Here is a 21,704-nt window from a genome sequence, read left to right on the forward strand (position 1 = left end):
TCATCATTCTCAAAACATTTGCTTTCTACTTGAGCCCTTAGTATCAGCTCCTCATCCCCCCCATCCCATTAACCCTTGATAATTTATAAATTATTATTATTTTGGCGTGTCTTACAATGACCGACATCTCTCTTCACCCACAAAGTCTGTTTCTTAAGGTATGAAAACCTTTTATTTATTATTTTTCTGATAGCAGGGGTCTTATACAGCATTTATCCTCTTTGGTTGACCGACCGCTGTCAGCTTGATGTCCTCCAAATCCATCCATGTCATGAGCTGCTGCACAGTATCCACACTTTTCTGTAGCGGTTTATAGGACTCCATTGGGTGTGTGCACCCGAGTTCCTTTAGTCATTCTCTCACCAAAGGGAATGGAGGCTCTTTGCACCATCTTGCTATTCTGAATAGTGTTGTGGTGAACATGGGGTGCACATATATCTGCTTGTACTGTGTTCCTTATTTCTGTAGGGTTTTAAATCTTTAAATCCCCTGAGCAGACCCTGCAGTTAGCAGTCCAACACTTAATTGGCATTGCCACTATCAGTGTTCTCAATACAACGATGGAATATAAACTACTCATTGGTTCTATCCCAAGCCCCCTAGGGCTTTTGATACCTGTCTCAGATTAGGAAAATGAGACCAGGGAAGATTGGTGATTTCCCATGGGCACCAAAACAAACAAACAAACCAAAACCAGCTCACTGCCATTGAGTCCATTTTGATTCGTGGCAGCGCTGTTGGACAGGATACAACTGCCCCATGAGTTTCAGACACTCTCAATCTTTACAGGAGTTGAAAGCCTCATCTTTCTTCCTTGGAGCAATTGGCAGTTTCAAGCTACCAACCTTGACAGTAAGCATCCTCGTGCACATTCCAGTCCGCCACCAGGGCGCCTTTGAGCACAGGGAAAGGCAAAAATAAACCCCAGCCTTACAGGGAAAGGCAAAAATAAACCCCAGCCTTCTGATCCATGCATCATTGTCATGGAGCGAAGGTGCAGTTCAGATTCCAAAAGGTGTCTTCCTAGCCAAACAGAATGTAGCCCAACAAATCTTTCGTGGGTATCCTGATAGGCAGTTTGAAGCAAAGAACTCCAGTGGGTCCCGTGGAAGCTAAAGTCACAAGACCACACTGATTTAGCAACTGATGGACTGAAATGAAGTAGAAACTTATAAATGAATAGTGCTCTTTGGACATTTTCGAAGCCCATTAGTGTAGATGGGACTGTAAATAGTAACATTTTCCCTCTAGGAACCCAAGATGCTATACCATTGATAGTATTATATTCAATTAGACAGATGACCTACCTTTCACATCTTATTTTCAGAAAGTAATTTTATTATAAAAAATATACATTAGTCAAAGCAGATAAAGGGAAGATTTAAAAAGAGGTTTGTCAGTCATATAATCTGAAATGATAGTCATTTTCCTTCTTCTCTATCCTACATGACTGCTTCATCCATTCTTGAGTTTTCTTTGGCACCTCTGGGCCCTACACTTACTTTCTTTACACTGTAAATCTTTGCCCCGCCATTCCTTCCATTAAGGAAATCCTTCCGCCTGATTCCCCATTTGTGAGATTTTAGCTCAATGTCACCTCCTGAGCAAGGCTTCCCCTGACCTCCAGGACCGGAGGGAGTCTCTGACTTTAGGAATCCACAGCAACCTGTGTGTCTTTCCCCTGAAACACTCAGATCAATTAACTTCATTTTATCATGACTCTAACTATCTACATGCGCAACTCCCTGCAGTACTCTAAGTTCTGGTCTTTGGTTGTCTTACTGGATACAGTAGCCTGACTTCCTGGAATGCTATAATGTTTGACACTAGAAAAATAGATGTTGAACAAATGAACATCATTAGTAATCAGTATTCATAACTTATTATGTATTAGGTACAGGCCTGAACATTCATTCTAAGCACATTATTTTATGTAATCATTGTAACAGTTCAGAAGTTGGTAGTATTATCACCATTTCACTGATAAGAAAACTGAGACACAGAGATGTCAGGTAATTTCCTCAAGGTAACATAGCAAGTAGATGCTTAAAAGACTGAAAAACTCACTGCCTTATGATACTGACTTATGGTGACTCCGTAAGACGGGGTAGAACTGCCTCTGGGAGTTTCCAAGACTGTAACTTTGCAGGAGTAGAAAGCCCAGTAGGCTGGTAGTTTTGAACTGTTAACTTTGCAGTTAGCAGTCCAACCAGGACTCCTCATAAACCTTCCTAAAATCTAGGACACCACCTTCGCTTGGGGTTCAAGGAAAGCACAGCCACACAGAGTTGAACTCCTGTATTTCAGGCAGTTTGCTTTCTGTCCATGAGCCTGAACCAGGATTAGTGCCTGAAATTTGCACAAGTAGAGACTTCACATGTTCCTTAGTTTGTCCCTTGAGTACAGTGGCAGTATGAAGAAGCTTTAGCCTCCAGCCTCCATTTCCAACCTAATTCCAATCTCTTTCTACCCCCACCCCTCCAGGGAAATGCTGGCATCTTCCTCGCTTCCCAGATACGAGTTGTCTTTGTTGTTTTCATATAGAAACCTAGTAACAATCAGTTGGATTCTAGGTGTCTTAGGCCACCTATGCTTTCATTTGAATATAAAAGCATGCAGTAAAACCATCCTTGGATCACAAAGATCACTTATTGCCATTGGGATGTGAGTTTTTTCACTTCCTAAATGCGCTCCTCCCGCAGCTCATGATGGTTCCTGCCGTTTGATGACCTTTCCGAGGGCCCAGCTCTGGTGTCTCAAATGCCTCTTTAGAACCATCCTTTCTCCAGTCCTGGCCTTCGGGGTTTAATATTCATTATGTCAGGCTGAAGGTGGGAAACAGATTTTTTTTAACTCTTGATGTTTATCCCAGATTTTCCATCATATCAGAAAGAATCATACCATTATTACCACAATGAATTTTAGAACATTTCTTCTTCCTTGTACTCATTGTTATTAGTGTAAATATTTCTTTCTTAATTGTAGCAAAAATATACGTAACAAAACATTCTCCATTTCAACAACTTCTACATGTATAATTCAGTGCCATTGATTATACTGTGCATGTTGTGTAACCGTTATTGATATTTGTATTAGTTTTAGAGAACTGTCCTAATTTTTATTTATTTTACTTTTCTAATTTACTGATTACTGTTGGAGGGCAGGCCCCTCTCTCAGCATTTTACATACCAAAAATCCCCACTGCCATCGAGTTGATTCCAGCCCTATAAGAGAGAGTGGAACTGTTCTGTAGGGAATCTGAGAAACTACATCTTTACAGCAGCAGCCTCCTCTTTCTCTCAACGAGTGACTGGTGGGCTTGAACCACTGACCTTGGAGTTAAGAGCGCATTGTGCCTTCAGGCCACCTTTAATTTACAAACATGAATTCCTCTAATTCTCTTGATGACTATATTCTATCTTGAAAGTGAAAAAATTGGGCTTGGCCCTGTGATATACCCACATTCACAAAGAAAGTTCCTCAGCAGAGGAAACTTTTCCCATGTTGGCCCAGGCCTGGGAGATCCATTCTTGGTGTGCTGTACTGGCTGTAGGAAAAACAGACACCGGTAACTCTGTGGCAGAGACATAGGGCAGACATGTGGCTAGTTTGATCACTGTATATACTAATGTATAAGCTGAGTTTTTCAGAAAATTTTTAATGCAGTGTTTGTGGTAAAATCAGGTGCCTCGGCTGATATTCAGGTCGGCTTATACTTGAGTATATACGGTAAGTGATTAAAACTCAAGATTTCAAGTCTCCTCCGGAGTATATCATTCTTGGAGGACATATTCTGAATTCCCTTCACCTCTGCCATAGTGGTTTTTATGCTTTCATGGGACTTGACTTTGCTCTAGATATTAAAATAAGTCAGAATTTACTGCAGAAGCATTTGTGTGTGTGTCTTTGTGTGTGTGTGTCTCCTAAACTGAGTAATAGCCCATGGGCACAAATGGGAAATAAACAAGGTCTACACTTCTATTGGTTGCTAAGGCTAGCTGGTTCTGCTTTATTAAAATTATCCATTTTCCTGGGATTCTTTTTGTTGTGTTTTCCTTTAGACTCTCAGAAAACAGGAGTCCACTTTTTTTCTAAAACTCACAGCCAACGAGTCAATATCGACTCCTAGCGCCCCTACGGGACAGGCTAGACTCCCACCTGGGGGTTTCCGAGACTGTCACTCTTTACAGGAGTAGAAAGCCCTGACTTTCTGACTGATGGTCTCGGAGCTGTTGGCCTTGCAGTTAGCAAACTAATTTTTCAAAAGCCCCCTGGAAGCTAGTGTTCACTGCCAAGTATGAGTATCTGAGAAGGAAGGAGATAGCGATGCAATAATTTCCCGCTCTTCCTTTTAGTTTTCCCCCTTTTGCTTGAGATCCGTTTTCCCCACAGTAGGAATTACTGTATATGCTTGAGGATAAGCTGACACGAATATCAGCCAAGGCACCTAATTTTACCATAAAAAAATATGCTGAAGAACTCGGCTTCTACACAAGTATATGTGGTATATTTTAAGTTCACAGTGTCTGCCCTTTTTCTGCCCCCTCCTGTGTGCCCACAATAAACTTCCTTTTCACTGGTTGATCTCACAGGGGCCGGAGAGTCTATGTCCAGTCTGACAGGAGCCCCAGAAGGGGCTGTAGAGCTGGGTTAATGAGTGAGCACAGGCCAGGGCCACGCAGGGCCCGGCTGAGCTGGGAGAGAATATTTTCCATGTGGGATCAACTGGCTCTGGAAGACCTGTCTGTCATGCCAAAGAAAGTGGCAGCCCAGGATGAGAAGGAGGCTGGAAACATGGGGAGTGGGTGGTGATCTTTAGCCCTTGCCTTGCTTTGCTGAGTGCCTTTGATGATATCTGCCTTGGGTTGGGTGCGTGCGAGGGTGTGGGCTGACCAGGATGGAAACAGAAGGCAGTCCTAGCAGCAATTTTTCCTCCCTGTGGATACATTTGAAAATCATTTTTTTAAGACTTGGGTTTTCTTATGCACTTCTGTCGAAATGTCGTTTTATCTTGACTCAGATGATGGTCACATTTTCACTGGGCAAAGGGATGAAGGCATGATATCGTTACTGTTAGACTACTTCCCAAATGATATTTTGTTACTGAAAGTGATGGCAAACCTCAGGGCTAAATCTGTAAGGTACCGATCAGTAGATGATGTGCAGCTAGACTGATGTTCTAGGGCTCTACACAACGGTAGTTTTCGGTTTTGACTAGACTCCAAGCACAGCTGTGCCCTTCATGGGCAGTCGGCATGTGCTGAACACGCTCGTTTTTGAATATGTTACGTGTATAAGGATGGGAGAAAGACAAAGCCTTCTACTCCCTAAAAGAGTTAGTCTTGGAAACCCACAAGGGCAGTTCTACCCTCTCGGGTTGCCACGAGTCGGCATCAACTTGATGGTAGAGCGTATATAAGGAAGTTCAAAGACACCTTAATGATGTCATTGAAGCCTGATTAGGCTGTTCTATTAAGGTTTTTCTTTAACTCTAGAAATGTTTGTCTCGTTTTCAGAAAAGCAACTTTGGGATCATTCCTGTATGTAGGGATGGCTTTGATGCAGTGCAGGTTCAGTGGCAGGAGTCCCACTTTCCATATGGGAAACTGGGGATGCATGCCCAGACAGTGCCCTTTGGGTGCAGCCACTAGCCTTCTGTCATGGGAGGAGTGCATGTCCCTTTGATGCTGAAGTCAGCCAATGAACGCAAGGGATCACAGCGTCTGCTCCACAAGGGACCAGGGGAGAGGGCAGGGCCCACCAGTGTTTTCTTCCGTTGTGCATGGGGGTCCCTGTGAGCACCTTACAACAGCAGCAACAGTAAGGGTGATGCTTTCCTCTCACTCCAGCAGTCACTTTTAACAGTTTGGGTGCTGATTTAGAAGAGCAGATATTTGGATTATGTTTTTTGTTATGTTTTGCTTGTCTACCCCGCACCCCCTAGTTCTTAGTATCCTTTTGTAGTTATGATATCAACTTTTTCTATGTTTCAGCCCATAACATGACTTTCCATGCCCTTCTGTTCCATGATGGCCTACATTTTAAAGAGCAGGGATAAAAAACCCTAAATAAATGCTGCATAAATCTAAGAATATTTTAATTTGACTGCAGAGTAGTATCCAGTGCCCTCATCATTAAAAAAAAAAAAACCTGGACATTTGTGTGTGTGGTCATTTATTCTTATTATTTGTGAGCTTTACAGAAAGCCAGGGCAGCTCTGACTTCTCACTCTTCTATAGTCAGATTGCCATCACACAAGGGAATGGTGATATTGATAAGCCCACGGCCACGGAGTCAATTCCAACGCATAGCAACACTAGAAAGGGTTTCCAAGACCATTGTCTTTAGAGGAGCAGACAACCTCTTCTTTCTCCCATGGAGAGGCTGGTGGGTTTGAACTGCGGGCCTTGGGGTTAACAGGCCAATGCTTACCTGACAGCGCCGCCAGGACTCCTTTAGAACCCTAACCAAAATAGTGGTTCTCTCGTTGACTCTGACTCCTGGTAAGCCCATGTGGGTCGGAGTAGAACTGTGCTCCCTGGGCTTTGCAAAGGCTGTTTCCCAAAGCCGCCCTCTGAACCACCAACACTGCACAACAGCTGGTTTTGAGGAGTGAAAGAAAGTCAGGCCTTTCTCTCGAGATTCTTCTGCATGGACTCAAACCCTCCAGCCTTTCAAGTCAGAGTTGAGTGTTAACTATTTGCACCATGCAGAGACTACTCTCAGGACACAGTGCTTAGCAAGCAGGTGTTAGAAAGTATTCTTGGAGGGGATGGAATCAGATTGTCCCAGGGCCATCTGATGGCACATGGGAGAGGCCCGGTGGCTGTTTCTCCCTCTAGGAAACTTTGGTTTCAGAACCAGCAGAGGGGTAAGAAGACTCCACAGCAGCACTGCAGGGCTCTGCATTACCCCTGTCCTCCCGCTGACCACCATTCATGCCATGCCTCTCTCCCTGCTTACAGGAGCTGTGCCGACAGCACATGGCCGGGAGGTCCTCGGAGCGCCCAGAGCCCCTGCACACTTCCCGAATCAATAGTGTCTCCTCGCAGTTCAGTGATGGGCCGATGCCCAGCCCCTCAGCTCGGAGCAGCACCTCGTCCTGGTCAGAGGAGCCGGTCCAGTCCAACATGGACATCTCCACCGGTCACATGATCCTGGTAAGGCTCGTGCACTTCCATGTCAGGGGGAAAGCCTTCTTAGGAATTTGCTCCCAAGACACATTCATGTTTTTATTGTTAGGTGTCACTGAGTCAGTTCTGACCCATAGCGACCCAGGACACAAAGGGCTGAAACACATTGCCCTTTCCTGCGCCATCCTCACACCTGTTCCTATGCCTGAGCCCATTGTTGTTGCCGTGATGTCGTTCCATCTTGTTGAAGACCTTCCTCTTTTTTCGCTGCCCCTCCACTTTACCGAGTATGATGTCCTTCTCCAGGGACTGGTCTCTCCTGTCAACATGTCCAAAGTATGGAACATGAAGTGTTACCATCTTTAGAGTCTATGACACATAATAGCAACTTGTCTCTCTCCGTCTCTCGTTTGTAAACATAGCAATAGAATTGATGAACAAGGCTTACCTTTTTAGCAAGTTGGCCGGCAAGTTGAAGAGCAGCCCAAATACCCAGGTGATCTCTGCAGTCCCTCCTCTGATGTAAATGAATATGAGAACTTACACTGGAATTCCTTCCATTCTTCTGCTAAGGATGCTTAGCCCACACCCATACTTAATCATGCATAAGGTTTTTTATTGGTTGTTTTGCTCTTAATGCTGGGAACACACATCTATTAGTGCCTACTGTGTGTGTTGCTTTTTTTTAGCCTTCTGACTCATAAACAGCAGTTAGTGCTTTTCCCCTCAGTGCCCAGCTCACCAAGAATCATTTGGATAAATAAATGCCACTCATGTGCTGCTTATAATTCCACGTGTCACTGGCAAGGGTGGAGGGTTTTCATGCCTTTCTCCTTGGTAAGGAGGCTTTCTGGAGGGATTCACACAGAAGGCCTCCCTGGCGGGGGCCTTCAGAAGTGGCTGCACCGTTGTCTTGACTCTCCCCATGCTGAGGGTGGTTAGCAGCAATAGCCCTCACTACTGTGGATTGCCGCCTGATGCATAATTAATATTCGAGTTTTATTAAGAAAGATGTTCATAATTTAGCACTTCTTATTCGGCTATATCCTGAAGGCAGAAGAGTAAAGCTGTTTGGGATTTTTAAGCGGCAGGCACCTTCGTGGTGAGTCAAAGCAGAAATACAAAGCAGCTGAGCTCTGTTATTGTTTTATATTAGAGACAGAACTTCCTGTTGATAGAAAGAGCCTTGTGCCATGGCCAGGCCGAGGCAGCTCCTATACTTAGGATTAGAGAGAAGTTTCATTGTGCAGTTAAGTTTTAAGTCTTGAGATGGACCCTGCCAAGTGTTTTTTTGTTTTAGATATATTGCTTTGTTTTGTTTTTAACTTTCTTACCTGACTATTTAATGATGACATAGACTGGTAGAATTTGACCACAGAAAGTCTGAAGACCATCTTTCCACTCGGTGGAGATGAGCATCATGGACTGCTCTGGTGATGTTATGAGGCAGTTGGGTATGCTTACATCTCTCCAGGGGAAAGCACTATTGGCCCTTCACACTCCTGGATGTTGAAGCTTTGTCACACCATTCAAAACCTATTTGGACCAGATATGTGGGAAGACTGGTGAATGCAGCAATCCTCCTCAAAAATCACTTCAAACCAACCAAAGTCCAGAAGGTTTAGCTTTGCTGATCACAGAAGCTGGCATTTAGTCAGAATGGTTCTATAGCACTTTGGTCACAGCTTTCTAGGACATGGTTTTACCCTCTTTTTTTTCTAGGCTCTACCTTACTCACCAAAATTTACATCTCTCCTAGAATGGAGAGTCTCCCATGATGTAAAGTCACCTACCAATCAGTGGTCTTCCTGTGGACTTGGTTGCATAGGGAATTCTTCTATGTTTGAGATCCAGGGGCAGAGAAGTTCATTTAACAGATATTTATTGGGTTTCTTTGGTGTCCCAATAGTGGTTATGTTACTGTAGATCTGCCTTTTTATGGAACATATGGACATTTGTCCATTTTAGGAAAGGAAATTAGGTCAAAAGTTTAGAGTTCAACTGAGAACCAATATTGGGGGTAAACCCCCGAGTCTATTAAGTTTATCTGCCAAGTTCGCTAGAGGGAGCTTTATTGAGAGAACTTTCATTGTTATATCCTTTTCCTCCTTTTTCAATATATTATTGCTTTTTAGGTGACAGTTTACACAGCGCATTAACTCACAATTAACAGTTTTTCACAGGTGGTTTCATGATATTGATTCCAGCTTCCTCAGTGTCAACAGTCTCATTATTTCAATTCTGTTGTTCCGTTTCCATTGATCTAGCTTCCCTTGTGAACTTTGCCTTTATTTAATGCTTATTTTCCCATTACCACATTTCATAAGTGTCTGCTATCTACAAAGCGATCTTCCTTCCATCATTCCCATCCCTGATACTATCAAAGAACATTTTATATGTATATCGATTTCTAACTTTTAATAATAGTGGGGCCATCCAATATGTATCCTTTTTTGATTGACTGGTTTTACTCAGCACACCGTCCTTCAGATCATACAGATGTTTTATGGAGCCCTCATTATTCTTTATAGCTTCCTAGCATTTCATTGTTTGAATGTCCCAGAATCCAGTTATCCATCCATTCATTGATGAGCACTTAAGGTGTTTTCATCTTTTTTGCGATTGTGAATAATGCTTCGATGAACATTGAGGTGCACATTTCTATTCATATCACTGCTCTTATACCACTTGGATAGAAAGAGTGGAATTGCTGGGTAAGAAGATATTCTACTGCTATTCCAAATTCTAAGGAGCCCTGTTGGCATAGTGGGCTTTGCACGGAGCGACTAACTGCAAGATCAGTATTTTGAACCCATTAATCACTCAATTCACGGGACAAAGATCAGGCTGACGGTTCTCAGAAAGATTTAAAATCTTGGAAACCCAAAGGGCAATGCTACTCTATCCTTTCGGGTCACTATAAGAATCAACTCGATGGCAGTGAGTTTTGGATGGCAATGAGTTTATTCCTATTTCTAGCTTTTGAGAACGCATCCTTACCATTTCTCAGTGTGTGGTCCCATTTCACAGCCCCACCAGCAGTGTATAAGAGGTCTGTGCCTTTTGCCCACTTCTCCGCTAGGTTGTTTGTCTTTTTTGTTGCATTATTGAAGTTTTCTATATGTCTGGAAATTAGACCTTTGTCAGTTGTACCATTTCCAAAGACTTTCCCCAGTGTATAGGTTCTTTTTTCACTCCTTTGTTAAAACCTTTTTTATCCCTTCACATTTTATTTATTGTGTTATTGTTAAGAATGTACACAGCAAAACCTTTTGATGTGCATAAATCTTTACTTTTTAGGAGGCCCCAGGTATCAAATTTCTCTTGTTATTTATTCATTGTTTGTCATATTTAATAGGTTATTTATGTCAAAAATTAGGTACTCTAGTTTTGTTTCTATATTATCTTCCAAGAATTTTACAGATTTAGTTTTGAAACATGATTTTTATTCATTTTGAATTATCTTTCACACGTGGTGGAAGGTTGATTTCCTTCTTCTGGAAATGGATGGCCAGTTTTTTCAGCGCCATTTGATAAAGAGTTTCTTTCTTCCCCATTGAATGGACTTTAACCATATGTTGACGACCAATTAATTGCCTGTACATGAGTGGATTTATTTCTGGGTTCTCAATTCTGTTCCACTGGTTTATGTGCTTGTCATTGAGCCAGTACCAGGCTGTTTGATTACTTTGTCTATATAGTAAGTTTTGAAATCAGGAAATGTGAGGCCTTCTACTATTTTTCTTCTCCTATACTGCTTTACCTACTTGGGGCCTCTTTGCTTCCAAATAAAGCTGGATAATGCTTTTCTTATCTCATTAAAGAATTTTGTTGGGATTTGGAACATGATTGCATTATATCTATAGATCACATGTGATAGTATCGACATTTTCACATTAAGATTTCCAAACTAAGAACATAGAATGTTTTTCCATTTATGTGTATCTCTTCATTTCCTGCAGTGGCATGTTATAGTTGTCCTTATACATGCCATTCTTGACTCTGGCTAGGTTTATTCCTAGGTATTGTGTCCTTTGGGGGGGCTGTTGTAGATGGTGTTGATTTGTTTTCAGTGGTCCTCCCTATTGCTGTAGAGAAACAGGACTGATTTTTTTGGTATTGATATTATATGCCACCTCTTTGCTGAATCATCTGTTAGTTTTGGTAACTTTTTTGTGTGAAGTATGTCAGAGTTTTCTATGTATATGATCACATTGTCTGTGAATAAGGATAGTTTTACTCCTTCCCAATTTGGATACATCCCTACCATCCCCTCCCCACCCCACCCCCAGCCTTTATTGCTCAACTTAGGACGTCCAGTGCCGTATTAAAGAAGAGTGGCGATAAAGGGCATCCTATCTTCCCGCATGGTTGGTGGTTTTGCTTATATGCTCTTCCTGCCTCCAAGGGGTTTTTCTTCTGTTCCTGCTTTGACGAGAGTTTCCATCAGGAAAGGGTGTTGGATTTATCAATTTAGATCATCTGGTTGATTTCCTTTGTTTTATTTACGTGTTGAATTATGTTGATTGATAGTCTAATGTTGAACCATCCTTGAATTCCTCATGTGAATTTCACTTGGTCATGGTGTGTGTGTGGGTTTGGATTTCCTTTTGATATGCTCTTGGATTCTACTGGCTAGAATTTTATTGAATACTTTTGCATCCATATTCATAAGAGGTATTGATTTGTAATGTGTTTAGTGGTGTTTTTACCAGACTGTAGTATTGGGGTTTGCTGGCTTCATAAATGAATTAGAGTGTTTTCCTTCCTTCTCTGTGTTCTAGAACAGTTTGAGTAGAATCGCCATGTCTAGAGATACTTTTATGGATTTTCTTAAGTACTTTAGTTACAATTTGGTAATATCTCAAATCTGAAAACAAACATAATGGTTAAATTTCAATTACAGACTCAAACCAAACCGTAAAACCACCACCCATCTGCCAGTTTGTTGTACTGTGGTGGCCTATATGATGTGTTGCTGGAAGCTCTGTTGCTGACATTTTAACACCAACAGGGTCACCCATTGTTAAGCGTTTTCAGCAGAATTTTCAGACTAAGGCAAATGAAAAAGAAAAGAATCTTCTTTAGAAATTTAAAGAACAAGAATCCTGTGAATCTCAACAGAATATCGTCCTTTAGAGTGCTGGAACCAGGGCAATTTTTCTTCTCTTTCAGAAGGGATTGCCGTGAGCTGGAGGCAATTCTGTAGCCACTAACAACAGCAACAGCAGCAAGTCACAAAAGGATGATGAATGTCCCTTTGGGAAAGGTCGTTTAATGCAGCAGGACCTTCAGATGGACATTCCTTGAATGCCCATTTCCCCCCAACACAACTGCAGTGCCGAGTTTAGGAATGTATTGAGATTTGCAATATGAGTTCCCCCACATCCCCGCACTCTGTGCAAAGGATTTAATATTGCTAAGTGTATTTCCTGAGTCCAAAGATGCAGGCACTTGGCAGTAGGGAAAAGGATTGCCCACCAGGATTGACGATGCTAAAGTAGACTCAACTCTTAGTCTAGGATATCTGTGTACATAGCATTACAAATGGATTCAAGTGCTCTCTCAACTTACATGGCTGTCTTTAGCCCAAGCATTATTCCTGGTACAGGAGATGAGAAACCTAGAACATGTAGCATAAGCGAACCACATTTAAGATTTTTACTAGAATTCTCACCCCGAGAAAGCCGATGGAATTACTTTTAACATTTTCCTTCAGGCTTTGCATTTTAGAACAGTCTCAAGTGTGTGACCATGTTCGCACCTGTAATTAGCTGAAAATGTTCTCTGGGAGCTGACCTCATTACTGACCCACGAGTGGTGTGCTCCCTGCTCAGCAATCGCTGGAGAAAGCCTGAGTTGTCTCAGTACCTCAGAAACGTACCAGACGACCTGACCTTCTAATTCATTAGAGCTACAAGGAAGATAATTCTGCGATCAGTCAACCTGACCTGCCTTAAGGAAAATCTCGTGTTTATCACACAGCCACCAGGACGATCTTACTGAACTACCTCGTCAGGATTCAAAGACCATCAGATCAATCATATTCCAAACCCCAAAGCCAAAGCCGTGGCTGTCAAGTCAATTCCAACTCACAGCAACCAAGTCGGGCAGTAAGGTTTCCAAGGCTGTCATCTCGACAGAAGCACCTTGCCACCGCCTTCTCCTGTAGGGTGGCTCGAACATGTGAGCCCTGAACCTTCTGGTTAGCAGCCAAGCACTGAACCACTGCACTGCCGGGCTCCCTAGAAATCAGTCAAGGTCCAGGTAGCCCACAGAACCACTCTTTTCTGAAAGTCAGCTGCTCTCATAAGGGGATCATGCAAAATGTCACATTTTAACTTAAAGATTCAAGGAGATAAACAGGACAAGTTATTTATAGCTGAACAACGGGATAGAGACTAGGAGTAGCCTAAAGAGTAGAAAGGAAGTTGGCCAAGTTATTTGGAAGACACACTTGTTACCAAGGCCTGCTGCCAATGTGCAAAATTAGAGCGCTTCCTTTAGCAGCAAAGAACAGAAAGCAGTTTTTGAAAGAAGTGGTGTAGGTAGTTACAAAGTTGGTATTGCCCAGGCGCAGAGTGGGGCAGGGAGCAGGGCAGGGCAAGTGGGGCTGACCCCAGGGAGGCAGATACGATGCAGTGGGTGCATATGCCGCAGACCCTTTTGAAGGTGCCCTTCTCCCTTCTACTGACCATTCCTTCCACTGTGGTTTGGATGGTCATTTTATTTGCCAAGTACGGCAATTTCAGGTTAGAAACTTGTAGTAATAGAATTCTCGAAATAAATACTCCCTCAAGAACTGGGCTACACTGAGAGGGTGAGCAAGATTTGTCATCTTTCAGAAAGGAGACAGGTGGCTTGGTGGCGGCTTTGAAACAGGAGGAGACGGAAGGCTCCTCCAGGCTGACGGGAGGCGGGCAGGCAGGCAGGCAGCGGGCTGCCGTTGATGAGACCCGCCATGGGGCCGGGCAGCCACTAATGAGAGCAGGCCCATTTGTTAGCTCCCAGTCATCGGAGGGGAAGCACGGAGCTTCACATCACTGTAGGGAGGGACTTAATTACTGGCTAGTCAAGGGGTTTCAGGCAAGTGGAACAAGACGGAGAGAAATGGGTCAGGGGAAAGCACATGTCTGCCAGGTACTTGGAGCCATCGAGTTCTCGGAAGGAACACAAGTGACAATGTTCTTGCAATATGTTGGAATGGAAGGGAAGATAGTCTCCAGGCAGCTACAGAATGCATACGTGGAGAGGTGCAGACTGGTGGGCATGGGACTTGCTCAAACCTCTCCCTGCAGGAACAAGCCTGCAATTAGATCGTCCATGCAGCTCTGTGGTGCAGGAGGTACCTGAGTGGCTGGGTTTAGAAACAGAGCATGGCTGCTAAAAGCCCAGGGTCTGGGGCCAGCAGAATGAATGTGGTCTTAAAGCAGCAAAGCTATGTTTTTTGCCAGTTCTGTGTCCCTGGGTAAATCAGTTAGCCTCTGTTGCCTCATCTGTGAAATAGAAAGCTCTAATAGTACCTTCTTCTTAAGGTTTCGATGAGGATTAAACAAGATAACCATTTAAGATGTTGACACCTTGTAAGACCTCAGCAGATGTCATTTACATGGGCTTGTTAGTAGTAAACCGAGAAGGGTCGTGGTAAAGAAATGAAACCATGGGAGCCTTTGAGCTTTGCTTTAGCCAGTCCCTGAACGCTAGGCTTGTGTTCTGTAAACCAGCCTAGTCTGTGTCTCTGTACTTTGGCTTGTTTTGGTTTACCTTGATATAGATATACTGTGTGTGGGTTAGAAAGAGGGAACCGATGACAAGGATCTATATGTGACCTCCTCCCTGGGGGACGGACAACAGAAAAGTGGGTGAAGGGAGACGTCAGACAGGGCAAGATATGACAAAATAATAATTTATAAATTATCAAGGGCTCATGGGGGAGGGGAAAGCGGGGAGGGAGGGGGAAAAATGAGGACCTGATGCCAGGGGCTTAGGTGGAGAGCAAATGTTTTGGGAATGATGAGGGCAATGAATGTACAAATGTGCTTTACACAATTGATGTATATATGGATTGTGATAAGAGTTGTATGAGCTCCTAATAAAACAATTTAAAAAAAGACACCCAATTTCTAAATATAGGAATAGGGGGGAAATTACTTGATCCGCAGAAAACACTAGTCCCAGGATATCATCCCTAAAGCAGGATGGTGATGGCAGGGCCACCCTGGCCAGCATGACATGGGCTCTTGTAGAATCCGCAGGGTCGAAAAGCACAAACCCAAAGTAGTGGGGCGCAGGAGACTGGGAAGGCTGACCCCTTTTCCTGTGTTATGTTCTCCTGGTGACAGTGAGATGAGGGGCCCCCATGGGTGACTGAAATCAGTTGATGAAAGTGGGAGATGAAAATGGGTGGGTGACATGACCCCAGCACTCCGCCTGGCCCTTGGAAAGAACTCGACGAGTATTTGCTGACTGAGTGGAACAGCTGCAAGGGAAAGGCAGCGGGAGAGAAACGTCAGCTTCCGTCAGACTAGTTCACCTTTAAAGAGATGGTGAAGAGGCAATATGAAGCCTAACTGAAGCGACACAGACACCTAGAAACAGACACAGCACCCTTAAAGTGACTTGATGCAACTGTCGTGAACACCATTGCATCTTAACTATGGAAAGGGGCATGGCGTCGTAAGAAATTCTATCACAGCCTTTGAATTTATTGACTAAAAAAAAAAAAATCCGTTTCCGTGTGACGTTTATTTGCAGAGTGTCAGGGCCACGCCTCCTCTCAGGATCACCAGCGACATCTCCTCACCATGGAGCCTGGCATAAGAACGGGATTGCACACTCGCAAGTGTGTGCGCAGTGGGCACTACATGTGCGGGAGCCAGGAGGGACTGTTTCTAACTCGAGAGCTCCCATCGCCAGGAGACTTGAAAGAAAGAGGGCAAAACAGGTTCCTTGAGGCCTGGGACGATTAAGTATTAAGAAAGAGGGTTTCACACTTTTTCCACTTGACTTAAAGAATATGGAACTTAATTCAGGAGACCAGCACTACCAAGAACTTCATTTATTACAGTGCGTCTGTGCGAAAGGTATGAAGATGGGCTGGAGCCTCCTCTCTGTAACCCTTGCACTCCCATCACGCCTGGAAAACATGATGCTGGTAGTAAGAATAAGCATTATTTCAAAGACTAAGCACACACAGAGTATATCGTATCCTTGTTCTAGTGATATGAATCGGTTCTAATAGGTATTAAATAGGTTGTACAGGGGAAGACAACAAAGCTGAGAGAGGTGACTAAATAAAAATCACACTGCTGAAAGTGACCAAGTAGCTTCCATCATCATTAAAAAAACACCCCAGACTAGAGAAACAAAAAATAATCAAAGCAACACAGAAGTTGTTTAGATTTTGAGGGCAGCCAGCTGCCTTCTTTTCTTTTGGGCCAGAGTGCATACACATTTAATTTGCTAGCTCTGTTTAGGGTGTGTTGGCATGTGAACTGGACACACTCCCCAGGGAGATGGCAGGATGCCTGGCCTGGGTGATTATGATCCAAGACTGACCACACAGCCCTGCTCCTCCCTGAGACTTGGGGTGAGTGGCCTTCGTGGTGGGCCTTTGCCATCCCTCGAGTCCCAGTACCAGTGAGAGGAGCATCAACTCTGACGACCATGTGCTCGCAGAGAGGACTGTGCTCCCTAGAGTTGTGCTCACTGGCCAGTTTCAGAAGTAGATTGCCACATCCTTCTCCCAGGGGCCTCTGACTGGACTTGAACTTCCAACCTTTGGATTCCAGTTTAAACCACCCATGTACTCCAGTGTCACCTTAAAACCAAAACCCCAATTCACTGTCATCTAATAGATTCAGACTCATAGTGATTCTGAAGGACAGAGTAGAACCACCCCTTTTCTAGGACGAGCAGCCTCATCTTTCTTCCCTCAGAGCGATGGGTGGATTCCAACTGCTGACTCTGGGGTCCCTAGCTTAGTATGGAGTCTACCAAGACACATGACTGTTTCCAGCTTTGATTGAACGGTCTACATCTCTGGTGGTTTTATCTGTTTGGCTCTTTGGTTTCATACTTTTTAATATGCATACTGATAACATAATTTATGGTAATCACTTAACTTGTAAAGCTTCTTGACAATGTGTTGAAGGTCTGCTAACCTCAGCAAGGTTATGAGTCAGCATGATGCAGCCAGAGAATTTCGTCTAGTCTGGCCCTGCCTCCACCCAGCAGGGCTTGCCTCAGGCAGGCTCCTTCTCAAAGCCTCGGTTCCTTCATCTTGAAAATGACATCCTTCTATTTCTAAAATGCTATTATTCCATTATTACCTCGCCACCCTCACTTTTACATGGTGCCTGCTCTCTGGGATCTAAATGTACACATCTGAAGGCAGGGCTTGTCATCGCTTATCATAAAGAAGCTAACCACTAACATTTCATTCTATGATTGGGGCTTCTGTTTTATCAAGTGCCCACTTGCTAACGGGGGTTGCTATCAAAACCTAATAAATTAAACGAAGCTAATGGATACATGGGCTGATTCCACTTCTGTGAAACAAACACTCAGAGAAACACAATTATGTGGCTTTTTGTTTCTGGATCGATCCTGCTATTTTCTGTGACTCAAATTTGGTGAAGTGTATTTTTTGCATTGAAGTTGTTTATAACTGCTTGGATACAGCCAGCTATTTAGACAAAGGGATTATAGGGTGATCCAACTGCTTCAATACTTCTAAATTAGACACTTCCAATCCCTCATCTCTTTTCAGCATGGTAGATGGGCATCTAACTTGCTATTCCCTCCCAGCTCCTACTTTTAAACATTCATAAGCCACCGTCATAACCGAGGAGGATTGAGTGTGATGTCCTGACACGGTGTTCAATCATCAGGAACGATTGGGGGAATCTGGGGCGCCTGATGGCACAGCGGTTACAGGTTGGGCTGAGATCCACTAGGTTGACAGTTCGGAACCTCGAGCCTCGGTGAGGAAGAAGACAGGGCTTTCTGTTTATGTAAACAGTTACACCCTCGAAAACTCACAGGGGCAGTTCTACCCTGTCCTGTAGGATCATTGTGAGTCGACATTGGCTCGATGGCAGTAAGTTCGATTGGGTTTGGGGATACTGAGAACTGAGTTAGAACAGGAGGAATAGTCAGGTATGACAAATGCCTTATAGAATGATCTTCTAGACTGAATGGTCTTCGTCTCCTTGGTGGTACACACAGTTCACAACTTTACGGCTGGCAGTGTGAGCCCTCTCATTGGCGTTTTGAAGAAAGGCCTGGTGATTTGCTTTTAAAAAATCCATCCTTGAAACTCCATGGAGAGGACCGGATGCCAAGGGCTCAAGTAGAGAGAAAATGTGTTGAAAATGATGATGGCAACCTATGTACAGATGTGCTTGACACAATGGATGGATGGATGGATTGTGATAAGAGTTGTATGAGCCCCCAATAAAATGATTGAAAAGAAAGAAAAGAACCCCCATGGAGCACACTTGTCATGTGACTCACATGAGGTTGCCCTGAATTGGAATCCACTTGATGGCGCCTGGCCCTGGATGGCATTCTAGAACGTCTCTGACATGCCGGCCATAGGCGTGGCTGCTCTCTCTGAGTACCACGGCAGGAGTCAGTGGGACATCATTGTGTTTGAATTGCTCTGACTTCTCAGCACTCGCCTCCCCCCCTCCCCCGCAAAGGCTGCATTATCCTGTGTCTGGACCTGAGCTGGAGTCCACTTTCTAACTCTTATGTGGACTTGAAACTGGAGTCCACTTTCTAACTCTTATGTGGACTTGAGCGGATTTTCTAGAATCTTTCAGTGGCATCTCACACTTCCATTACATCTGCATAACCTCATTGAGGTCACTATTTCTGGGACTTACCTGCGCATCTCATCGGGACATACTCTAGTTTCCCACTGATCACAGGCATCACGTGTTTCAGGAGGACTACAACACTCACCATCGGGAGCTCTGAGTGGGTGAAACGAGATTCTTTTGTGCTGCAGTGCCTCGTATGTGCGTGCCTGGCACACAGCAGGCGTTGGGTAGGCGAGACTCAGCCACTTTCTGTGTTTGAGGGTTTGGGAGCTTGGGCAACCACCTTCTCTATCTTCCTCTCGAAAGTAAGGCAATTTTTATGGTCTCTGAGTCAGAATCTACACAACAGCAGTGAGTTTTGAGTCATGTAGCTGTTTGCAAACCGGGAGTCATGTCCAGCTTCAAAATCATGTGGCTTTTTAAAAAACAAATGGAAAAATAAACTAAACGTATGGTTTTCTTTGGATTTTCATCTTCTTCTAATGAGGAGGAACGATGAGTTCTAGAAAGCCAGCTTCAAGGATTATGTTTTCTCTGTCTGCGTCTAGGTTTAATGAAAAGAAATGAAACCAAAGCGACTGTGTGGACGGGGTAGAAAGATAAAGAGGAAAGCAGCCTTCCCGTCGCACATTGGGAAGTCTGATTCCTCAACCCCCTTGCTTCACAGCCAACCACGGCGCTCCTGCCTTGTGCATTGCCCCACAGTAACTACATGGTACCACACAGTTTACATTTACTGGTACTGTGTTTTAATCTATTCATTTATACATAGTACCACATAGTATGCATTTATTTATACCGTGTGTAAATCTATCCACTTATACATAGTAATGAATAGTATAAACTTATTTATACTCTGTTTAAATTTACTTATCTAGACATAGTATTTATACTGACTACATACACTAGGTGGTTGTCCCATATAAGTTTATATGACCCTGCCTCATTCTTTTTAATAGCCATACAATATTCTACTAGTAAATGTACAGTAATTTATTTATAATTTCCTAGTGAGAACAATTTAGGTAATTTCCAAATTTCTCTCACCCCTAACAACAGGGCGTATGTGAGCGTATATTAGGGTAAATGTCTAGTGTCAGATCTTGGGTTAGCTCGTATTCTTATCGTTTATTTTGATGGATAGAGCCACGTTCGCTACCCCAGGTGTTTTACAAATTGACACCATTATGGATTGAATTCTGCACCACCCGTGACGATCTATGTGTTTCAAACCCTACTATATCTGTGGCTATCATCCCACGTGGGAATAGGGTTCCCTTTGTGATGTCAGTTAGGCAGTAGGATATGTTTAAGTCCATCTCTTTCGTGAGCAAAAAGCAGAGGAAGCAGACATAAAAAATGCACAGAGAAGGGGGAAGGGAGCAGTCAGGCCTCGTGAAGATCACCAAGGAGCTGAGCAACAAGCACAAAACAGACAGGCCCTCCTCCCAGAACCAGCAGAGGGAGAGAAGCTTGCCCCTGAAGCTGGGCTCTGATTTAGTTCCCTGACTTGCTAAAAAGTAAGAAAGTGAAAATCCTGTTGGTCTGAGCCTCCCACTGTGGTCTTCCTGTTGTGGCGGCACTAGCGATCGGAGGCCCACTCCCACCAAGGATGTAGAAAATGGAGCCCTTCTCCAGTCTTCTTCTACCCTGGGCATTAATAAACTTGGGGGGTTTGCCACCATTAAGTAGAAAGGTCATTACAACACCATTGCAATAGGCATTTCTCTCACTGTAAGTGAGACTGAATATTTGTGAGAGAGTCGTTTAAAGCTCTTTTCAGCAGTGGTTCCAGAAGTACACCTCAGGAGATTCAGGGTCACCAAGAACTCAGTAAAAGCTCAAAAGGCTTACACACCACCTGTCACAGAAGCCAGGAAGTCTCTTAATCATGATAAGGCGGTGACCCTGGTTTTCCCCTGTCTCTGTGCTTTGCTTGCCTAGTTATTTGGTCTATATGTGACATCTGCCATGCTTATCTGTGAGAGGAAAAGTGGTCTAGATTCTTTCAGTAAACTTTCTGGGGTGGGGTGAGTGGAGGGAAGCTAATAAAAGTCATGTCTGGAAAACGAGGAGTTAATTTCTGTTGTGCTTAGCATTGTTGTGAGTTGGGACCCACCCCTGGGCGACCTAACAAGTTGAAGGACAGGCTCCTGAAGGTCTCAGGCACAAGCATGTTCATGTGTAGGAAGTATGACCCCGGGTGGTACAGTGTCTACAAGTCAGCTGCCAACTGCAAGGTCAGCCATGGGAAACCACCTCTACAGTGGGGGTCAAGATGAGACTTTCAACTCCCATACTGGGTTACCGTCTTGGAAACCCACAAGAAACCCTGCCCTAGAGGGTCCCTGTGAGTTGGGATTGACTTGATGACAGCAAGTTATTTATTTATTTTGTCGGGTTCCAGTGCACAGAGTACCTTTCCAATGTATAAAAGTCACGTGCCTAGTGATGGTCAGTAAGAAGAGTGGCAGCTGAAGGCTGGGTCCTGGAAAGGGCAGTGGCCACTATGGATGCTGTAGCTATCAAAGGGATTGTACAGTTTTTCTAATTGTTCTCTTACCATTTGTGTTAGTCTGGGTAGACTAGAAAAAACAAATCCATGGACACACATATGTGTATAAGAAAGAGATTTATATACAAGAGCAATTGAACATTGAGAAAACATCCCAGCCCAGTCCAGGTCAAGTCCATAAGTCTGATATTAGCCCATATGTCTGATACCAATCTATAAAGTCCTCTT

General features: G+C 43.8%; 1 protein-coding gene across 1 annotated transcript in view; it reads left to right on the forward strand.

The window, feature by feature from the left end:
* Positions 1 to 21,704, forward strand: part of PTPRN2 (protein tyrosine phosphatase receptor type N2) — a 1,475,949-nt gene that overhangs the window by 1,324,724 nt on the left and 129,521 nt on the right. Inside the window, exon 14 of the mRNA XM_045290142.1 lies at positions 6,966 to 7,160. Within this exon, the coding sequence (XP_045146077.1) occupies positions 6,966 to 7,160 (195 nt within the window). The remainder of the gene's footprint in view (positions 1 to 6,965; positions 7,161 to 21,704) is intronic.

The sequence above is a fragment of the Echinops telfairi genome, unplaced genomic scaffold, assembly GCF_000313985.2.
Source record: "Echinops telfairi isolate 266 unplaced genomic scaffold, ASM31398v2 ScPeMD7_31;HRSCAF=116, whole genome shotgun sequence".
Classification (NCBI taxonomy): domain Eukaryota; kingdom Metazoa; phylum Chordata; class Mammalia; order Afrosoricida; family Tenrecidae; genus Echinops; species Echinops telfairi.